We start from the raw sequence: 20,661 nt of genomic DNA on the forward strand, positions 1-20,661 counted from the left end.
AGCATTGAAGAGAGGTTAATAGTGTTCTGTTTATTTTCCTCCTTAGTCCTTGGCAGCCGGGCTGACATCGAGCCAGCCCGTGGAGAAGCTCCGTGCCCTGCCCCTGTGGCTCTCCCTGCAGTACCTGGGCCACGATGGCATCGTGGAGAGGATCAAACACGCCTCTCAGCTGGTGAGCAACAGCTCAGGAGTGTGTCCTGATAGCTGTCAATAGATCCTTTTGATGGCTGTGATGCATTGTAGAAGAATCAACTAAAAATACTGTAGTTGTTGACAGAAGAGCACATTGGTTCATATTGTTACAAATGATGAAAGCAGAGGAGAGTGTTTTGGGGAAGGATGTGCTTTTACTGTTAGATTGTATTGTTTTTAATCAAGACAGAATCAGTCTTTGTTCTTTCTAACAAGTGAAATAACATAGTCACTTCCTTTTTTTGTCACCTCTCTTAACTGTTTTTGCTTGAAAGCTGTTGAGAAAAAGGCTTTCTTATTTTCCTACTCTGCTTGGTATCATATTTATTTAAGTAATAGTAAATTACTTTTAGGAAGAAGGACTTCAAAACATTTCTTGAGATACAGTGGAAGTGCACTGTTTTTGAAGTTGAGTCCTTACCTTAGTAAAAGTAAGGTCCAGTATAATGTGTTAGTTACAAAATGTGTTTTTACATACAAAACACTTCCTTAAAGGTGCAGCACATACAGAAAATCAAAGAAGGGCAAAATGGAAATGAGAAGTCTCTGTAGTGGTTAGTGAAGAAGCTCTTGGCATGAAAGACCTAAAAGAGTGAGAGAGCCTCATTAGTCATTAAGATTTTGTGGCATCTAAGATTGATCTTAGTTTTTATAATAGTCTATTAATAGTCTTAAACCACAATGTAAGAATGTCTTTTGTAAGAGGAACATGTTAGGAAGCCACCAGAACCAGTCGCTGTGATGGCTTTGAGAAGGTTGACTTTGCTACAGCGCTGCTTTAGTTGGTCACTGGAGTTGTAACATCTCTGGAACTTTGTCAACAAATACACCAAGACTTTATTTTAGTGCAAATCACTCTGTAGTCAGTGTCTTACTAAAACCAGACAATATTTTTCTCTTACTTTCTAAATTTACAAATAAAAACTGGATGAGTCTCTGAGGTGTTGTAGGGGTTTGTTCAAAAATAGGAAATTACTGTTAAATGTTTTTCAGAATAATTTTCAACTTCTAAAACTGTGTTTCTCTCATTTTTGTTCCCCCTCTGCTGTGGTCTTCTAGAGTCAAAGGCTGCTGGAAAACCTGAAAAACCTGGATTTCATTAAAACTTCGGTACAGTCTACTTCTAATGCTTTGGTTATATAACTTAGTGTCTGTCTGTTAAATATAAGAATAACTTTGACTAAAATAGATTTTAAAAATATTACTTAAATCATAGCCATTGTTTTGAAGATGTTTTCTGACCAAGTTCAGTGAAATGGCTTGTTTGTGTGTGACCTCTAGATTGTGTTTGTTCCACTGCTCTGTGCTCATGCACTCAGGAGCTGACATCAGGAGTAACATCCAGAAATTGTGTTCAGAAGTTGATTTAATTCCATTTAAAGCATGGATTTTCTCAGTAATACATCTATGAAGCCAGTTTTCCATAAGACTCTTTAACATATTCTGTCTGCATCTTACCCTGCTGTTGAGATTGTCCTGAGAACCCTGTGAAATTTTATGCAAAAATTATCCCAGCTGAGGTTTTTACACCAGAAATAGCTTTAGAAATTACCTATAATATATTCATTCCAAATTCAGCTTCTGTGAGATGTTGTGTCCAACAGGGTTTGGTGATTTTACTCCCTGCCCCCACGCTCCCAATTTTAATTGACATTTGATGTATAGAAAATGTAGTCAGCTTATTGAGTAAGCTTTAGAGTATTAATGGCCTTGGAAGTTCAAGTTACTGTCTCACTTACCCTTTCCACTTAAACAAATCCTGCATCTTTAGGGTTGTGAAATGCAGCCTCAGATTGCCTCCACCAGTTGCCCAGTCCATTTCTCCTATCCCCAGGGCAGGATCAATTATAATCTTATTATTCCTGCTGGAACTTCTTGGATGTTTCCCAGTGATTCTGGGGTGATTTCCAAGAGAATTTTTTTAATGTTAATATCTGAAAATACTCAAAACTAAATAAACTTTTTAATACTTGCTATAGTATATTTGCTAATCACCATGTTTAGATATTATACTTTATAGTGCCCAAATTTTAAAGATGCATACCTTAAATTAATACAGTTCTGCCTTAAATGACTAATGATTTACTTTACTGTGTTTAGAGATGTTTGCTTCCACTCCTGGAGTTCACTTCCAATACTGAGATAGTGTGAACATTGTTACTGCTGTCAAAACAAAATGCTCTGCTCACAATGTGCATAATAAGGAATTATTTCCTGTATTTTTTAAAGATTTAACACTGTGCATAATTCCTTATTATGCACAGTGTTAAATCTTTAAAAAATACAGGAAAATTTATCTTTTTTTTTTTTTGTTCTAAGGTTGAAGATGAACTGAGTTCACCAGTGGTGGTTTTCAAGTTTTTCCAGGAATATTCAAATAGAGGTATGTGATTTATTGAAAACTGAACACACACAAAAAAAAAGTCTTTACAGTATTTTAAACCAATAATTCACTAAATGAATAAATGTTATGTAGTGCACTTTGTGTAACATGCATTTTAAAAGTTTGTGAATGCTGGTCATAATCTAGTGACGGAATCCATACATGTGACAGCTGCTTTTTTTAGATAGACTGCAGTGTTTTAAATTTTCATAACAAGTAATTTTCTGCCTTCTTGAGTGAGGAGAGATTTGCATATGATTTTGATCTTGAGAGCAGATGATGGAAGTCTCTCACAAGCTGCAGTGTTTGACTGTACTGGTGGGGGAAGCTCTTGGTTTGTTCAGGTTTTCTGTTCCTTTCAAACTCTTTGTGGCAGTGGCAAGCACCACGTGTCTCTGGTTCACTGGTTACACTTGGCTGTTGCAATAAATTAAAACCAGCAGAACACATTAGGAACAGCTCTGGAAATGCTGTCATGGGTATCCAGGAACCACGTGTCTCTGAGCAGGACACCTGCACTGAGATGTGCTCCCAGAAAAGAGGATTTTGTCCCCTCAGTTACAGCAGAGGATGTTGCTGTGCTGTTTGTATGTGCACATCCTGAGGGGGGAACATGTCCATGGCTGAGGCAAAACACTGCCAGAGGAATGTGTGGTTTTGTTGTAAGTGTTGGTTTTAATTGCCTGTGGATTTTTTTTGTTGGGCATGAGGGAGTATTGATTTGGGGTTTAATCTAATTAATGGTTGTACTCACAAAGTAAACCTGTTCATCCAGCTCCACTGACTTGGTGGATTGCTTTGTACATTGATTTGAAAAGCTTTCCTAGGGAGAAGCCACCCACCTGAATTACAAGGATGTAAAATGTCCATTTCTGCATGTTTTATGTTTATAATGGACTCTTAAATTCTTAGTAGTATCTTTGTGTGGCTTAAAACCAAGTAATCATTAAAACTTGATTGAAAAAAAAAAAAGCTGAATGGATCAAATTAAATATTGCAGACTGCTGTGACAGAATTTTGCTTTGTGAAAACACTGATTTTATTTCCATTGGGGCATTTGAACCTCAAAACTCAGAAGTATTTTACTGAGGGTTTTTTTAAACAATTACATTCAACTCTGTTTTACTTCTAGTATTTATCATGTTCAACATACCTCTGCAAAGAAGTCCTTGTTGGTCTGGTTGAGGCCCAGAACATGGTGTAAATGCATTACATTATCTAGGAAATGTAATTGTCTTTTATCTACATTTTTGGTTGCCTTTTGTTTAATTAAGTAAATAAAAATCCACTTCTGTGATTCTTTTTTGTCTTTGGATTCAGATCAGACCTCACATGCTGCACAGGCCTCAACTATTCAGCACCCCATCATAAGCAATGAAAGACACATTTATGACACTTTCAATCAGTGGGTAAGAATTGATGCTTTTCTCTTCAGGGAAAGTGAAGTGACAGTGGAATGGTTCAGGGGTTCATCAGGATTTATAAAACCTTTGTTAGACTAGTTTGAAAGTTAAACTAGAGGGTATTTTGGATTTAAAAGATTATTTTGCTCTGAAGCAAAGCTGCTTTCACATTTCTGATTATTTTACATGTAATTACTACTGAAATCATTCCTGCATCTTAAGCTGTTGACTTTTCTCTTGGTCTTGTGGGAATATGTGAAAACTCTGGAATTCTTTTAAATCAGCCAGACACTCTGTTGACAATGTCTGTGTATTCTTGCATAGACAGCCTTATTTTCCAGCTCTGGAGGGTAAATTGTAGAAACCTGTGCTGTCCAAGAGCTGAGCACATGGCTGGAATGGGTTGATTGTGCTGTGACCATGGCACACTTAATGGCAGGGACAATTCTGCAGAAACTTATGATTTGTAACAATTGTAGCTTATCCTGAATTTTCTCAATTTTACAAATATGTCAGAGTCATATCCCCAGCAAGCCTGAAGTGTTTTGGTACAAGAACTGATTTTGAGAAATACGGAGAACTCTTTGCACGGGGTTCCCCTGAGCTGTGGGCACAGCCTGAGGCAGGGGCTGCAGGAAGTCATGATGCTCTGTGTGCTTCTCTAACTGTGCCCTGTTCCTGCAGCTGGGAGAGCAGCTGGCACAGCTGGTTCCTGCCAGTGGAGTGGATGTGGTAGAGCTGGAAGATGAGGGCACGTGTGTGCGTTTCAGCCCCCTGATGACTTCTGCAGGTAACACTCACTGCATTCAACCCCTTGGAAAAGCTGTCACTTGCTGCAGGATTGTACAACAGTCTCCTGCTGTAAAAGCAGGGGTGCTCAAGAAACTCCTCCCCTGTGGTGAGGATTTCCTCATAAACAAAACAAAACAAAATTGTCTCAGTTTTATCGTTCTGCTGCACCTTGGCACTGGGTGCATTAGTGGTGGCTCAGCTGTTGTGGGTGACATTGCCTCACCACCTCTGCAGAGAGAGACTTTTACTGGTTATTTTTTAAATTCATGAGGAAAAGCAAGGGGAGAAGCTGTTTGCTTCTAACAGTTACATTCCTTCCCTGAGCTGCTAAACATCAGATGCCTGACCTTTCTACCCAGGGGCTTCAACACTGCCAGGTGCTTGTGTTCAAAATATAGCTACTTACGTAGAATAAGTATTTACTAAATCTGTGGGGTTTTCTGTAATTATTGGTTTCCAAAACCTGTGTTTTGGAAAGTGTCTTAAATGTCATGTTTAAGCCAGCACTGTTGTGCTAGTTAGTTTAGCCTTGGCAGATGCACAGTGCAGTTTGTGCAGGGGCTCAGGGTGATGCAGTATCTCCTGTTAGCTTGTAGGGGGGATGGCTCATGTGAGAGGGTCCTGATGTGCACTGAAAAACAGATTTTAGAATAAAATTACTTGGTGATGCTGGGATGTTTTGTTTTAAACCAGCATGGGAGCTAATTCATGACCAGCTGGTCTATGGGAAGAGGATTTTTTTTCTGATGCCAGCTACTGAGGTAATGAAAAAGGATATTGTAACATATCCTTATTAGTTTGTAACATGAGAAAATCCTTTTTATTAGCTTTTTATGAAACCCTTACGTCTTTTAATTTTGATGTATCAGGGGATAGATAACTGAAGAAAAACACATAGATCAAGATACTCAATACCATCTGTAAATTCTATTTATGACTGACTTGCAGAGAGGCTTCTTCACAGATTATTTAATTCAGACATCTCTGTGATGTCCATCACATATATCACTCACTAACACATCTGCTCTTTAGTTTTAGGAACTGAAATACAAGACATTGATCAGTTGGTGGACTGCTTGAAGATGAAGATCCCGGTATTGACAAGCACTCTGCAGCTGAGAGAGGAGTTTGAGCAAGAAGTGAGAAGAACAGTTGGCCTGTTGTATATTGAAGATCTTGGCTGGCCAGGGTTAGGTGTTGTAAGGTAAATTATTTTCTTCATTCTGTATTTGGATAGACTGTGCTTTAACAGGCAGAAATATGTGGTCTCTTCAGTGGTGTTCTGGATGTATCATTTGCTGGTTATTATCTGGCTTTGCACCCAGTTGAAGCTTTTGAGGGCTTTATAATGTTATTTAGTTTGATAGTGTTTTTTAAAGAAAAGCTGAAGAGCTGTTTTAGCAAAATTAGGGCACCAGTTGTAGCACTGTAGGGAGTGTGTGGCTCTGTTAGAGGGATATGTGATGTGCAAGTGCATCCTCTTTTTAGCCAAGGGTAACTTACATTTTTAATCTGTAATGGCACTCACTGATATGCTGAACAGCACTTGGAAAAAAACCTCCAAGGCTTCTGTATAGTCAAAACAGTTCCAGTATAATCAATATATCAACTAGAAATGTATTGTGTTGAGTTAGCAGTAGCAGACTCGCCCCACCCCAGAATCTCTGTTTACAAATGCCAGTAAACTTGCTGATCTGAGCTGTAACAGTCATAAAATACAGGAATTTGTAGAAACGTGCTAAATGTGCAGGTGTTTTTGTATGTATTGTAAAGTAAAATTACTATTTCTTGGCTTGAAGGTACAACTACCACAGTGATGAGAAGAATGATGACAAACAAGAAAAAGAACTAGAAAAAATCAATACAGAACTTCTGAAGAAGTTAAATGAACTGGAGTCAGATCTCACTTTTTCTTTGGGTAACTGCACTATTTAAAAACTTCTGTTCAAGCTAACAGTCATTGTCCTAGCTGTGTTAGAATGGTTTGATAGGTCATTAGAGTGCAAAATTAGCTGCTGCCTGTTTGGGTACTGCACAAAGAACATCTGTAACTGTTTTCTCCTCCCCCCTGTTACAGTTGGGAAGTGTTCACCAAGTGATCAAGGTGCACTGTTCCCAGAAGTACTTGTGAAAACTGATTTATGGGCAACTAGACCAAGAAGAGTTTCCTTGTCAGAAAGACTAAAAGCTGCAGTGTCCCTCTGTGTAAACTCAGCCTTCTCAGGTTGTGCTGGATCTAGTGAAAAGCAGATCTCATTCCAAACCCACTGGCACTGACGGTTTCACTGCTCTCTGTAGCTGGATTAAAAGCTTCAGATGACTTCTGTGATAATTAGCAGCACTTTCACATTTACACAGTGCCACATGATGGCTGCAATAGCATTAATTTGCTTACTCAGAACTCTGATCTTTTTCCAGTCAGCTTTCAAGAATTAATGCCCTACGGTTGTGGAACCAAGTAAGCTGTACATGGCAAAAAATGAAGGAGTTTGAAGCATATCTAACACTGATATTTATAATACACTCCTTGACTGTATAAAATACCCACTGTTTTTCTTGCTCAGATTATGTTTTCTGTCTTTGAAAACCCCCAGGGCTGAACTTTTTTGGTCTACATAATTTATACCCATGCAGATCTTGCCCTTAATTATTGAAGGGGGTGTGTGTATTAGGATTTCCAGATTGACACACAGGAGTGTTGCAGCCATTGCAAGACTGTGCCAGATTTGTACATCACAAAGACTTGATTCTCCCTGTGCTCACAGGTCCAGAATTTGGGGGGCAGAAGAACTGTGTTTACATTGGAATGGTCACGGAGGATCTGGATGTGTCAGAGTTGGTTGAAACCATTGCAGCAACAGGCAGAGAAATTGAAGAAAATTCCAGAGTATGTATTAATAAATCACAGAATATTTCAGTACCCTTTTTTTTCCCCTTTCATATTGGCTTCAGGACATGGTTTTGTTCTTTGTGAATGTCAAAGTTGTACTTGCCCACAACAGTCTTAATTACTGTGGAAGTAATGTTCTGTTACAGATGGTGATATCCTGTGGATGTCTGGATTTGTGTTCGTGGTCCTGTGTGCAATAGTTTTAATGAAAAACTTCAGTGGTACTGAAATAGACTCATTTTGTCACTAAAATTTAAGCTGTCAAAAAACAAAAGTTAAGGTGGGGGTTGATTGTGAACTGGTGTTTCTCTTCACTGCTTGATGTGGGATTGAAATTCTTTATATACCAGTTTTAAGATAAAACTATGCCCTAAAATATGTGAAAACCTCTAAATTGGTGGCTTAAAACCAGAAATTACAAATTATCTATTAAAGTAATAAAGCTGATGATGGAACTCCTATTTGTCAAAGCATTTACCTGAGTAGAGTTCTCCAAATGTTCTCTGAACCAGAATTCTGAAATGACCTGCATCACAAATGAACATCTGTCCCTTCTTTCCTTTATTCTTGGACATTTAATTTCCTCACCTAAAAAAAAAGCAGAACTTCAGAACTCCTTGGCCTGTTTCTGCCCACAGGAATATGTTGCCACTTGCCCTGTTTAGCTGAGGGATGGTTGGTGCAAGAGGGAGGCTTTTAGAAAAAACCTACATCAGTTCCCGCCTGCCCTGAGGACATGAAGTAAATACAGTAAAACCCAGAACCAAAAGTGAAGATGAGCACCTTGACTAGACCAGAAAACACACTGGTTCTTCCTGGTGTTCCAGGTGCAATTCCCCTGCACTCCCTCCTGTAGCCAGTGCCTCTGGGTACTGAGCTTTCCGTGGGGGTCAGTTCCTCACTGGCCTCTCCCCCAGGAAGAAGGAGCAACTTCCTCTCTTTCCTTTTATTAAGTGACAGTAACACAAATTTTGGGCATTTTGGAGGAAGGGCCTGTCTAATTTAGACGTTGTGCAATATTAAACCCCATATAAATATATAGAAATTGGCATTTGTCTTGCACAAACAAAACTGAGGCTCTGTTTTTTGATTTCTTGGGTTTGTTCATTCCTTGCCCCTGCAGCTCTCCCAGTGAACTGCCTGTCCTTTGCAGTGTAAAACATGGCTGGTGCTGGCCTGGGCTGCCACAGGGACCAGAGTGGCAGTTGTTTATGAAATTAGAAAAACCAAGGGAAGCTAGGCTGACATATACCTTGTTAGACTTGCTGCGAGGCTGGTTTAAGTCCCAGGTGCTTCTAGAAACCAAAATGTGCTCTATAAAGCTAAAAATTCTTCCCAGATATTCACCTTAGTTGCTAAGCAGGTCTTTGAAGACTATGGGTCACAGGCTAATTTCTAAGTGTTAAGGAAAAAAAAGTACCCTTCCTGTTTAAAATTACATTCTCTCCTCTGGGTTTATCTGTTAAAAATCCTACAGTAAGCCTGTATATTCTTTAATTTACAGTCATAATGAAACAGATTGTCAAATACTGTCTTAAATTAGAAAAATATCTGACTACCCTGTCTAGATCCTGAAAACCTGAACTGAAAAGACAATTTCAAGGCTGAATAATATATATAATTATTTCTGGGTTTTATTAGCTGTTGGAAAACATGACTGAAGTTGTTAGAAAAGGGATCCAGGAAGCACAGCTTCAGCTTCAGAAAGCAAATGAAGAACGACTTCTGGAGGAGGTAAGGCTCTAAACATCAGCTGTACCTTGAGATAACTTGTCACAAAGGGGTCACTTGCTCACCAGCCAGTGTTGGGTTGTGCTTTGCAGGGGGTGCTGCGACAGATTCCTGTGGTGGGCTCTGTGCTGAACTGGTTTTCCCCCTTCCAAGCCTCTCCGAAGGGAAGGACGTTCAATTTAACAGCAGGTAGGGCTCGCTGACATGATCCACCCTCAGGATGTACAAGAACATATTTGTAATTTATGTCTGGTGATGTGGAAGGAGCTGCCTTTAAGCTTTTACATCGGTAAGACTGACGTAGCAACATAATACTTTCTGAAATTATAAATTTCCACTGTAAAAATACTGTGGCAGAATGAAGAACGAATATTCCTGAACTCAGCAGTGTCTGTCACACCTGGCCTGGCTGTCTGTGTGTCTGTAACCTGCAGGGAAGACTTCCTGCTGTGCTTGGGGCCTTTCTGACTCTGGATGCACCGGCAGGTCCTGACAGCAGAGAACAGCCAGGTTCCCCTGAGAATGCTGGTTAGATACCCCTTCCATGTGCACTGCTCCATAGCTTGCAGCTGGGAAGATGTCAAGTGCCCAGGGGAGAAAGGAAAAGGGCCTGCAGGGTGTAGCAGTGTTGTGAGTGTGAGGGAAACCATCCATTTTTGAAGTGTGAGTGCTCGTGTCCCCGGGTACTCAGAAATGGATCCCCCACTGCGTGGCAGGTTGAACTCAACCAGCACATGCACTTTCAGAAATGTGCATTAACAAGAAGACTGTTACATACCTTACAAATGCAAACAGAAAACTGCTCCAGCCTGGGTTATAGTCAACTTCTTTTTTTTTTTTTTTTTTAACCCACAGGCTCTCTGGAATCCACAGAATCCACGTATGTGTCAAAGGCCCAAGGAACAGGCACCACTCCACCACCCACTCCCACTTCCAGCATTGCAAAGCAAAGACTTCCTGGTGAGTTTCTGTGTCTTAGTTAAATTTCTAAAACTCGCTAAAACATCCTGATACAGGATGAACCACATGATTTTCCATCTTTCTTAATATCTGGAACTGGAGCTCATCTTCTACTGCCTTAAAAACCTTATTGTACACATGACGCAGACCACCACCCAACCTCTTTTCTCCCCACAAATTCTTCCTGGGCCTACAAGAAGTTGTTATCCCATTAGCTGACAACAGTCCATGAAATCTGGAATCTTCCTCTAGAATATTATGAGGTTATTGAGCTTTAAAAATGAGCAAGCAACAAGCCAAAAGTTCTTTTTGAAATAAAAGCATAACATCATGTAATCATGTACTTCAGCAACTGCATTTCTATTGCTACCAAATATTTTGTGGACAAAATCCTTCTAAGGTGAAGGTCTGTTAAATCTATGGCACTCTCTGCATAGTTGTATTAGTAATTAATGCTGATCTGATTGGCAGGAAACCCACAGTTTTAACTCACCTTTTGAGCTGGTGGCTTCCAGCCTGTAGTTTTCTATGCAAGTTTTTTCCCTGGAATGACTTCATTGTTGTGTGTAGGCAGTTTGGTTTCAGCTCCGTTTTACCTGTCTCTGCATATACAGGATACAAGGACAGCTGCTTTTACTTTGCAGACCTGTCTCTAACTGCAAGGGAGGGGGGTCTGTATTTAGGTACAAAGTAGCACCAAAACAAAACCTATGTTTTTGCAGTTGTAGAATTACAATACTTCCTTTGAACTTGTGCACAGCACTGTTTGCTGCCTTCATGGGTACTGTGTGCTTCAAACACTTTGCAGGTCAGAAAGCTTTTAAAAGGTCTCTAAGAAGCTCTGATGGGTTCAGTGAGACCAGTTCCATCAGCCACTGTGATGACCTGGAGAAGATGGATCAGAGACCCCCAGCTATATCCCCCAGCCAGGAGCAAGGACCTTTGGAGACAGAAATACCAGAGGAGCAGAAGGAGGTGGCACAGGCACAGACAAACACTGAGGACACTCACAGTGACAAATCACCACCTGACTGCACGAAGGGAGAGGAACAAGCAAGTGAAAGATAAAATTCAGTGTGGATTTCAGACTTTGCCAAGGCAGCCCCTGCCCAGGGAGGCAGGGTGTTAATGATGCATTGAAAATGTGAACAGTGCCACACACTAGTACAGTAATAACTACTGTAACTTATTAACTGGGATTTTGCACAAATATAAATTCCCTCCCCTGGGACAGAGATTTGTCTTATCATACTCTTGTTACAGTTGCTTTAATCCTCTACATGTCGGTGTCACCAAAGCAGTAGTGAAATTTATTAAGTGCTCATAAACATTTGTAAAAACACTTAGCAATTATCCTTCCTGCAGGAATCTACGCATGGTAACACCTGCTAACGAACCCATCAGCCATGCACACGGTTAAAAATACAGTTGCACCCAATAATTATACAATGATCTTATGCTACTACATCTTATAAAAAAAAAACCCGAACAACTGCCAGTTGTTCACTCTTTTAGTATTTACAATTCAGTTTAACCTCTCCTGCAGTCACACTACTGACCTGCTTCCCTTTTGTTACCTTATCCAGCACCTTGCCCAGCAGCCATGGCGGGCGCTGGGCGGGCCGGGCGCCCGTGTAAATAGGGGTCACTGAGGAGTGCTTGGCCAGCAACCATTTGTTCTGCTGTTGTGCTTCACCCACCCAGCCACGGCCCTGGGGACAGTGGGGACCGAGTTCATGAGTTCTAAGCCTTTTAGAAAGAAATAGTGCCTCTGCATGCCTGACCAGCTCCCTGCTCCCACCCCTGGGAAGGATCACCAAGGCACCGTTGCGTTCCTTTGCACGGCATTGACACCAAATCCGCTCGCACACGTTGATGTGGTGTAACTGGAGTTCTTTCTGTTGTGTATTTTTAAAGATAGTTGTAGTAAAGCTTGAAAAACCAATACATTTGTGATGGTTTCGACACTTATTTTTTGAATAACAGTAACTTACCTATGGTAGGAATTGTACAGACTCTAAAGAAACTATTTAGGTTATTTACAGCACAGCACAACTTCAGAGTGTCTGGGACTACTTTGGATAAAGCCAAACCCAAGGTCTAAAAGTGTTTTCCCCCTGGATCATCTTAATCACTTCACTGCAGATTTTCAGAGCCTTGAGTCACCTGATTTTGATGCAAACCATCCCATCCTTGTAGGACTGGATACAAATACTGGGTTTTTTCTTCCCCTCCCGATGGGTATCCATTAATACCATAATGGCTGTAGTGGTCCTGGGGCTTACTTTGATAATCTGAAAAATTTAGGGTTTTGAATTGTATTGGCACCTGATTTGACTCTCAGCTCCTCAAGCCTGCAGGGCTGGGATGCCACAAACAAGGTTAATTTTGCTGTTGGGGTAATTTATGTAAATCAGTGCAATTTTTCTAAAGTGCAAAAGCAATTAAGTTGACTAGTCTTCCTCCTTGGTTTCTTTGGTGCAATGAAGTATGTTAATAATAAGAGTAATTTGTTGGGGATGAAGTTATCACCACAAAGATTAATTTTTAATGTTTTTATATTTGGAAGTGTTAAATCAGTAGTTTTGTTGGAATGAGCTTCATTCTTTAGATACTTACCTGAATGTTTCAATAAAGATTCTTCAAATTATAACTCTGGAATTAAGTTCTTGTTGAAGGACACTTCCCTACATTTCAGCAAGCTCTAAGTAAGTGTGTGCAGCTTCCTTTCACTGTGTGTGCAAAATCACTTTCTGAAGTGCACACCAGTGTAGTGACTCACCTTCTCAGTCTCCAGCACTGCCCCCTCTCTACCTGTGCCCATCAAATTACTGCACTGGAGCAGCAGAGCCTAAACAAAGCCAAATTCTTACTTCAAAAACCCTGATTCCTACGTAAGTAATGCAGAAAAAGCAAGTTACTTCTATCAAAATATTTTATTTTGAAAAGCACAGGAACAATGATATTTGTGACCAGCAATATCCTTTTTACAACAAATTGCTCATCTTGCAAGACTGTACTTCCCTAAAGCAGTTGTGGTGGTTGGTTCCAGGTTAGATCTTGTCAGAACAAACCTGTTCCCACAACCCTTCTTTGTTTTTTTTGTAGATGCGAGGTTTCCTGTCAGGGAACAGGGACCGAGATGGAAAGGGATGTGCTTTGAGAAATGTTAACGTAGATCGGATGTGGGAAACGAAGTGGGGTGGCTCAGCCAGGGGCGACGTGGAAAGATTCTGAAAAAGAAGATGAGAGCAAGAGCTGCTTGATATTCAGAGCACAATGTTCTCCAGATCCTGCCTTCCAATAAGGATATTCCCCACCCTCCCGGGGCCAGCAGTGCACTGGAAGAAGTTCTGACAGACTGCGTCCCCTCCTCTCTACTCAGCCAGAAGGGGAAAAAAAAAAGCTCAGTTTCAGGTACCTGTAAAATCTGGGCATCATCCTGTTCCAACCAGAAGTCCACGTGTGGGAAAGGTCCCCAGAAATAAGGCCCAATACGGAGCTGTTCCGTCTTTGCATCGTAGATGTTGGTGAGCTGTAAGAACACAGGGAGCCTGCAGGGTCAGACAGGGCTCACACTGGCAAAGAGCACGTTCCCTTGGTCTGAGGGCCTTGGGCTCAGCTCCTGCCCCAGACTGACCGTGGGCCAGCTCAGCCCTTCCTTGAACCAGTTCTGACAAACATGACATTAAACAGTAACAGCAAACCCAGAACCCAGAGAATGCTACCAAAGGATTTTGTTTCCTCAAACTTTGGATATTTCATTGTCCCAACTGGTCTCCCCTTCTGACAAAAATACCGTTTTCCCCCCCCATTATTTTTACTCACTGGTGCTCCTGTTAAAACATGGGCTGAACGCAAATCCTCATCCGGCCCTTTTTCTGGGAAGGTTGCAGGGAAAATCTCTGCTGTTTTAACATTCACAGCTGGGAGGAAAGAGATTAAATACTGAAACAATTAATTCCTGCAAGGCACTTGTTTACAGTGACCATGTCCCCAACACAACTGTGTTGCAGAACTTCAGAACCCATCACACTCGGTTGTATTTCTCAGACCCCTGAGCCTGCAATAGCACCTTTCTACTCCATTTCCTTTGACAGCATTTCAATATTCCACAGATGCGTGAACTAATTAGAAGAAACACTGAATAATCAATAAGAAGGTTGAATTCTAAGCAGAAATTAAGTGCAGTAGCTTGATATTGATAAAATCATAAGTGCAGTTAAAGGAAAAAAAATCTGCTTGCCTTTGTACACAGCCCCTCCTACATGTGCAACTGTGGTACCACAAGACAAGTATTTCTACCTTCACCTCTGACAGCAGCTTGTAACTTTTAGGATGGACTTCAGCCAGTCATTAACTATGAGCCCATTTACCATTGGAATCTGAAAAGCCATCCAGTTACAAAAATATAATTAAATTCTAATTTACTCACCTATTCCATAAATGATTGGAAAGTGAATATCCTGTTCTTCTCTATCATTTAGTTCTGTAAGAAAAAAAAAGAAATCAACTAGTAGGACTTTGGATTTTTCTGTGAGCAGCATTCGTTTAGTTGTTCTCTGATAACATACAACAGATCTGATGTTGTAAAGATAGAAAAAACCTAGGAAGCCTAAAAGAAATATGGAAAAGAAGGTGCAGGTCTGCTTGGGGCCTGGAGCAGAGCTGTCTCCAAACAGAACAGCTGGCTCCAGCCAACTGCCCCCCACTTCTGCATGGGCAATTTAGAGGGAAAAAAACACAATGCAAAATGACCACGATGCCAGGTTTCAAAGATGTAAGTCACCAACAACACTGTCATGGAAAGAGGATGGAAATATGATCTCAACATGATATAAAGGAAAGGAAATAACTTCCTCTAAGTGACATCACACACTATGAACTAACTGAAAGAGTTAATGACTTCACTGGACCCTGCAGGGAGGCAGGTCCAGCAGCCCAGCAGAGCAAAGGTCTGCAAATGCCCTTCTCAATTGTCTCATAAGATCTCCACAGGTACAGAGCCTGTTCCACAGGGCAAATGAGCCAAAATAACCTGGCCAGGATCACGAGTGGCTCTGCTATTGGTTGCAGTCCAGCAGAACTTGATAAGGAGAGAATTCTGCTGCACTGGCTCTCTGCCATCACCACACACATCGATCACAAGAAAACTAACAATTACAAACGGTTATGGAGGACTTGTGCTGTTCTGTCTTACACGACGGATAAAAAGCCATGAAAAGACCCCTGCCCTTTGATTTCAGTAGCTAAGGGTACTTCAAAACCCAAGGAAAGATTTTCTTACCTGTTACACAGAAGGTCACTAAGTGAACATCATCTGGCTGGAGATCAAACGCTCCTACGGCAACAAGGACAGCGCAACGTGTGAGTGAGGGTGGCAGGGCAGGGCTGGGTGGGCACTGCAGGGGTGGGCACACACCTAAACCACTGCTCCTGGGGAGGGCACAGCAAACAGCCTTTTGCATGTTTGCTTCAAACTAACAGCAATTTACAGAGAGGAGCCATTTGTAATAGCAAAAACGTGCTAAAAACAGTGTTGTGCCACTCACTGCTTTTAGTGACACTGGTTTAGCTCTGGTATCACACCAGCTCTGATTTAGTTCACTATATACATTAAGCAGCTTATATTTAAATGTTTTTTCCTAAAATTTTACATATATAGTGAGCAAACTTAGTCTTTCACTAGGTGTAAATTAAATCTGCCTTTCACATCTTAAACACCAAGAAAAAATTCCTCTTTTTTTCTAAGTTCTGACAGCAATATAACATGATTGATTCAAATTGTAACTTGATGCATGAGAATCAGAAGGTTGAAAAAATAAGTTAACCAAAATACCTTTTCCTGTACAGAACTCTCATATAACATAGACCAGGTGTAACAGCCATGAGGCTGCAGCTCAGGGCTTTTGCTGGTTCCATTTTCCTTTTTGTTTTATCCCCTTAAACACCTCCCTCCAACCCTGACACCTGCCCTATCCCTCCTCCCTCCCCATTCCAGTGGGGCCGAAGCCTCTCCACACTCAAAGTGCTCAGCACAGGGCAGAGCCCTTGCAGGTAGGCAGGTACTTTATGTTTCCAATTTGTTAGTAAAGCAGTGCCATAACTGCTCTGCACTATGGATTTTATAAACAGAGATGACATTTTTCATCAGGCAATTCCAAACAATAATTAAATTTTACCTCATCCCATTAAGGTATGAACTGAATGTTAATTAATGAAGTCACCCACATGCACAGATTTGGAGAGTGTCACCACTTGCCCAAGATCACACAGTGGATCAGGAGTCAAGCCAGGAGTCAAGCCCAGCTGAACTGTCCCCCCAAATCTCCACAGCGGAATATGAGCCAGGGGAAAATGACAGGTTCAGACCCTGCATCCCACACACTGCCCATGGAGCAGCCCCAGCAGCCCAACCCCTCTCCACACCAAGTTCTCAGGCACAGAAAAACACCCTTCAAAACAAATCCACGTTTCTTTCCAGTAAATGACTGGAGACTCAGATGACAAACAAACTTTACCCACATCCAGCCAGAACTATTGTTTTTGGACATGAGAGTGGAAAAAAAGTGAACTTACTAAGAAGCTGATTAGTAAGTTTTTGTGATAACTGCCTATCATCATTGAAACCTCCAACTAGGTGCACTTCCAGCCTAACAGAGATGGAATAACAGGAAACAGCAATTAAAAAGACATCTCAAAATGAATAGCTTTACAAAATAATCCCCAGCCCAAACTGCAAAGCAATCATTAGAGAAGCCTTATTACAATCACATGCACCAAGCTGGTTTGCATTACACAGCAGGTTATGGTAACTCCATTCTCAACACCTGAGGGATCATAAGGAAATGGCACAGAACAAAAGCTTTAAGAGGCATTACATACATGCAATTCTAACCCAGGGGTATCTCTGATGGTCAGCACCTCTGGTTTGGATGGGACTTTGTAACCACCTTTCAGTTCCCAAAAAGGGTTAACTAAACATGAAGATTTTTGTTCCCATGACCTCCTCACAACTATTCTGGACCATGCAGCAGGGTTCTTCTCCGAGAAGTGTCTGTGTAAAGACAAATCCTTACAAATCATGAGTTTTAGAGATCACATCTTCTAAGTTCATTTCGTTTTTGTTCTCACCAAACTGCAGGGTCAAAAACCTGCATATCCACAAAGAATCTTGTTTGCTAAATTCTATTTCAGAGCTTTTTACCCATTGTCCTGTCCCACACACCTCTTTTTTCCTTTTTTTTTTTTAACGTGGACTTAAAAAAATCCCAGATGGATTCTCAGATATCAAAAAGAATTTACAAAATTAACACTCTGGAAGAAAAAATATAAACTAAACAGTTATTTGGAAAATTTTGCACATCTGAAACAAAAATTAACTGGGAAACAGTAAACACAAACGTCACAGTGATTTTACAGAGACACCATTCAGAATAGAACCGTGCTTTAAAGGACTGCTAAAAACAGCCCCAAAATCATCACCAAGGAAATCATTTTCACTTTACTTGCGGTTGCTGATCAAGAGAAGTTTCCTGCACAGTGACCTTGCCTGAACCCCATATAATCACACAAAAATTCCCCGCTGTATAAGCTGCAGCAGCCTTTGTGCAAAGCAGTACACAAGAAAGGAGCAGAGCTGACCTGCCACAGCCCGTGGTGTTTGAGAGAGACTTTACTGAACTCATGATGAGCGACACCTCGGCCTCAGTGTCCGACCCGTCGCAGTGTGTCAGGCAGGTGGCTCCGCTGCCTGGGGAAGGCACCAGAAGACAGTGACTTAGTGACTATTTTGTTAACAGTAACACATTACCCTGCTGCAGTAAGGTAAGAGCTGCACCCACCACCACCTGCCTTCCTCTAGGGACAGCAGCCTCTGGCAGAGGACACGGGCTCACTGGATGAGGCAACAGCCTCTGCACGTGTCCATTGTAGAAGCACAGCTCATGTCAGGGGTACAAGTGCCCTCTTAAGCAGGACCAGGCAACATCTCTAATGTCAGGCACGTAATGAGGATCTTCCCACAAATCCCACCTCCATAATTTCCAAAACCCACGCTCCCACACTGCTGAGCACAGCCCAGGGCTGCAGTGCCACTGCCAATGGCCACAGGGGCAGAGCAGGTTAAACATCTGCTCACTGAGCAACCACAGCGCTGAGCCTCTGACATCAAACACAACCCCTCTTCGAACAAGTCGTTTAGTTAATACTTGTGTGACTTTTGGAGATTCAGGTTTACACAAATGTAACTGCAGTTTATTTTATTAATGCCACATAAACCAATACTAATTCCTTACTTCAGGGGGACAGGTTTTGTTCTGAACGTCCTTTAAGGATACCTGTGTGTCGGAGCACAACTATGTGGCAGGTAGTTGCATCATCTGATCCAAGAATAGAAACAGAACCTATTTTAAAGGAGAGAAACACCATAAGAACTCCCTTCACACAATCACTACTTCAGTAGAAGAGCAAATGTTTATGTTCCTACACACCATCTTTGGGAGTGGTCACTGCAAACTCTCTCTGCTGGACATAGAGGAGGCCTTTGGGTTCCACAGTCTGAGCAGGCTGACTTCTCAGAAGCTTTGCCTTTTCCTAAAGATAAATGGTAACAGAGACTACAGTGGCTGAATTCTCAGACGTATGCATTGCTTGACAGAAACATCACCTCTGAAAAGCAAAGGGACTCAGGTCAGAGGGAAACGCGTATTTTGGATTATGGAGTATCCTGAATTTTGAGAAGTTTTTGCTTACCTGTCACTGATCAAGTTAATAGTTAAATCCCATCATTCCAGAGACACACAAAACACTTTTCCCTGTTTTAGAGACCATAAAATGGAGGCACAACAAAAAGCATTTGCACTTGGCAAAGATTATACAAGAGACAACACCAGAGCTGATCTTGGAAGTTTAATCAGGACAAGAAACTTTGGAAATGTAGAAGTTTCAGCCTTCTACTGCCACAATCCATAACATTTACTTAACACTTATCAAAATATCGCTGTCTATTAGCTTGCCTGGTGCAGGGAAAACCCAGATTCCTGGGCTATGACTACCGCAGTGCTTCACCATAGACCCGCTGGGCAGGAAGCGGATTTCCACCCCGGGGGTTCAAAAAACACCTCACAGTCCTATCAGATTTGCCCTGGTTTTCTGCATAAATTCAGGTTCTACGAAGAAACACCTTCTAATGGGAAACACCCTCCCAACCAGCTCTGCTCAGCATTCCTGGCTGGCAGTCCGCCGCTTGGATAGTAACATATATATAATATTTATACACTGAAAGCGAGGTTAGCACCTTTCCGACAGTGACCACCTTGTGCTTTTATCGCCAGTTTTTGTTATTTCGGGCAGACCGGGCCCGGCCGAGGCAGCCCCAGCCCGGCCGCTCCGCTCGCACCCGGGCGGTCACCGCCGAGCCCCTCCCGGGGACACCGATTTTATTTATTTCGGTCCCCCCGTGTTGTCACAGCGGTGCCCGGGGCCGCCCCCGCCCCGCCGCGACCGCGGGTTCACGCCCCGGGCAGCGCCGCGGGGCCCCTTCGCTCACCTCGAGGTGCGGGTGTGCGCGGATCATGTCCCCCGTGGGCCGGGACAGGTCCACCCGCGCTCCGTTCACCAGCAGCGGCATCTCGGCGAGCGCCGGGCCCGGGCCCGGAGGCGGCTCCGTGCTCCCTCCCGAGGCCGCACCGGGCCGGGCCGGGCGGCGCCGCGCGGGGCGCTGGGAAAGCGGGGCGGCGGCACCGGCACCGCCCGGGGCCCGGCAGGGACCGGGGCTCGGCAGGGACCGCCTCAGAGCTCGGCCCCGGCACCGCCCGGGGCTCGGCGGGGCCTGAGGCGAACACGGAAACGCGCCCGGGCTCGGCCCCGCCTGAAGATTTAACCCGGTAACCTCGCAGAAATCCGCCCCTTCTCCCGTCACTGCGGGGTCACCCGTAGGTTATGGCATGAAACCGGTTTGGAAATAACAGCGATAAAGCCCCGAATTCACAAATCGTAGAATCAATTAGGTTGGAAAAGACCTCTGAGATCGCCGAGTCCGACCTCTGACCGACCCCCACCGTGTCAGCCAGGCCATGGCACTCGGTGCCACGTCCAGTCTTTCCTTGAACGTCTCCAGGGACGGTGACTCCACCTCCTCCCGGCTCAGCCCATTCAATGTCTAATCGCCCTCTCTGTGAAGAAATTCTTCCCAATGTCCAATCTAAAACTCCCCTGACGCAGCTTAAGACTGTCCTCTTGTCCTATCACAGTTGACTGGGAGAAGAGACCGACCCCCACACCAGCATCCTCCACTCCAGCAAACACAA

At 42.6% G+C, this 20,661-nt stretch overlaps 2 protein-coding genes across 3 annotated transcripts in view; one reads left to right on the forward strand and one right to left on the reverse strand.

The window, feature by feature from the left end:
* PDXDC1 (pyridoxal dependent decarboxylase domain containing 1) overlaps window positions 1-14,789 on the forward strand; it is a 28,531-nt gene extending 13,742 nt beyond the window's left edge. For both annotated transcript variants that reach the window (XM_027684310.1, XM_027684309.1), the window contains exons 12-24: window positions 47-172; window positions 1,252-1,302; window positions 2,512-2,575; window positions 3,896-3,984; window positions 4,663-4,768; window positions 5,803-5,974; window positions 6,570-6,688; window positions 7,536-7,657; window positions 9,302-9,394; window positions 9,484-9,580; window positions 10,247-10,351; window positions 11,160-11,404; window positions 13,460-14,789. In XM_027684310.1, coding sequence (XP_027540111.1) covers window positions 47-172; window positions 1,252-1,302; window positions 2,512-2,575; window positions 3,896-3,984; window positions 4,663-4,768; window positions 5,803-5,974; window positions 6,570-6,688; window positions 7,536-7,657; window positions 9,302-9,394; window positions 9,484-9,580; window positions 10,247-10,351; window positions 11,160-11,404; window positions 13,460-13,588 — 1,518 coding nt within the window. In that variant the 3' untranslated portion in view covers window positions 13,589-14,789. The remainder of the gene's footprint in view (window positions 1-46; window positions 173-1,251; window positions 1,303-2,511; window positions 2,576-3,895; window positions 3,985-4,662; window positions 4,769-5,802; window positions 5,975-6,569; window positions 6,689-7,535; window positions 7,658-9,301; window positions 9,395-9,483; window positions 9,581-10,246; window positions 10,352-11,159; window positions 11,405-13,459) is intronic.
* Window positions 13,987-20,059, reverse strand: NTAN1 (N-terminal asparagine amidase). Its single transcript, XM_027684312.1, has 8 exons — window positions 19,902-20,059; window positions 18,844-18,946; window positions 18,691-18,756; window positions 17,996-18,104; window positions 16,931-17,004; window positions 15,639-15,692; window positions 14,787-14,840; window positions 13,987-14,277 (listed from the first exon to the last, which is right to left on the reverse strand). Exons 1-8 carry the CDS (start codon window positions 19,980-19,982, stop codon window positions 14,003-14,005), a joined length of 816 nt encoding a protein of 271 aa, XP_027540113.1. The 5' UTR covers window positions 19,983-20,059; the 3' UTR covers window positions 13,987-14,002.
* Between the last annotated feature and the right edge of the window lie 602 nt (window positions 20,060-20,661).

Source organism: Neopelma chrysocephalum, unplaced genomic scaffold, assembly GCF_003984885.1.
Source record: "Neopelma chrysocephalum unplaced genomic scaffold, ASM398488v2 Primary Assembly neopelma1_65c, whole genome shotgun sequence".
In the NCBI taxonomy this organism is placed as follows: domain Eukaryota; kingdom Metazoa; phylum Chordata; class Aves; order Passeriformes; family Pipridae; genus Neopelma; species Neopelma chrysocephalum.

Excerpts from the sequence above, each read along its gene's own strand:
- NTAN1 (XM_027684312.1), bottom strand. The coding sequence starts at position 19,982 with ATGCCGCTGCTGGTGAACGGAGCGCGGGTGGACCTGTCCCGGCCCACG. Across the intron at positions 18,105-18,690 it reads AGTTGTGCTCCGACACACAG|GCAGCGGAGCCACCTGCCTG; the intron begins GTATCCTTAAAG and ends TGCCTTCCCCAG. Across the intron at positions 15,693-16,930 it reads ACTTACTAATCAGCTTCTTA|GAGCGTTTGATCTCCAGCCA; the intron begins GTAAGTTCACTT and ends TTGTTGCCGTAG.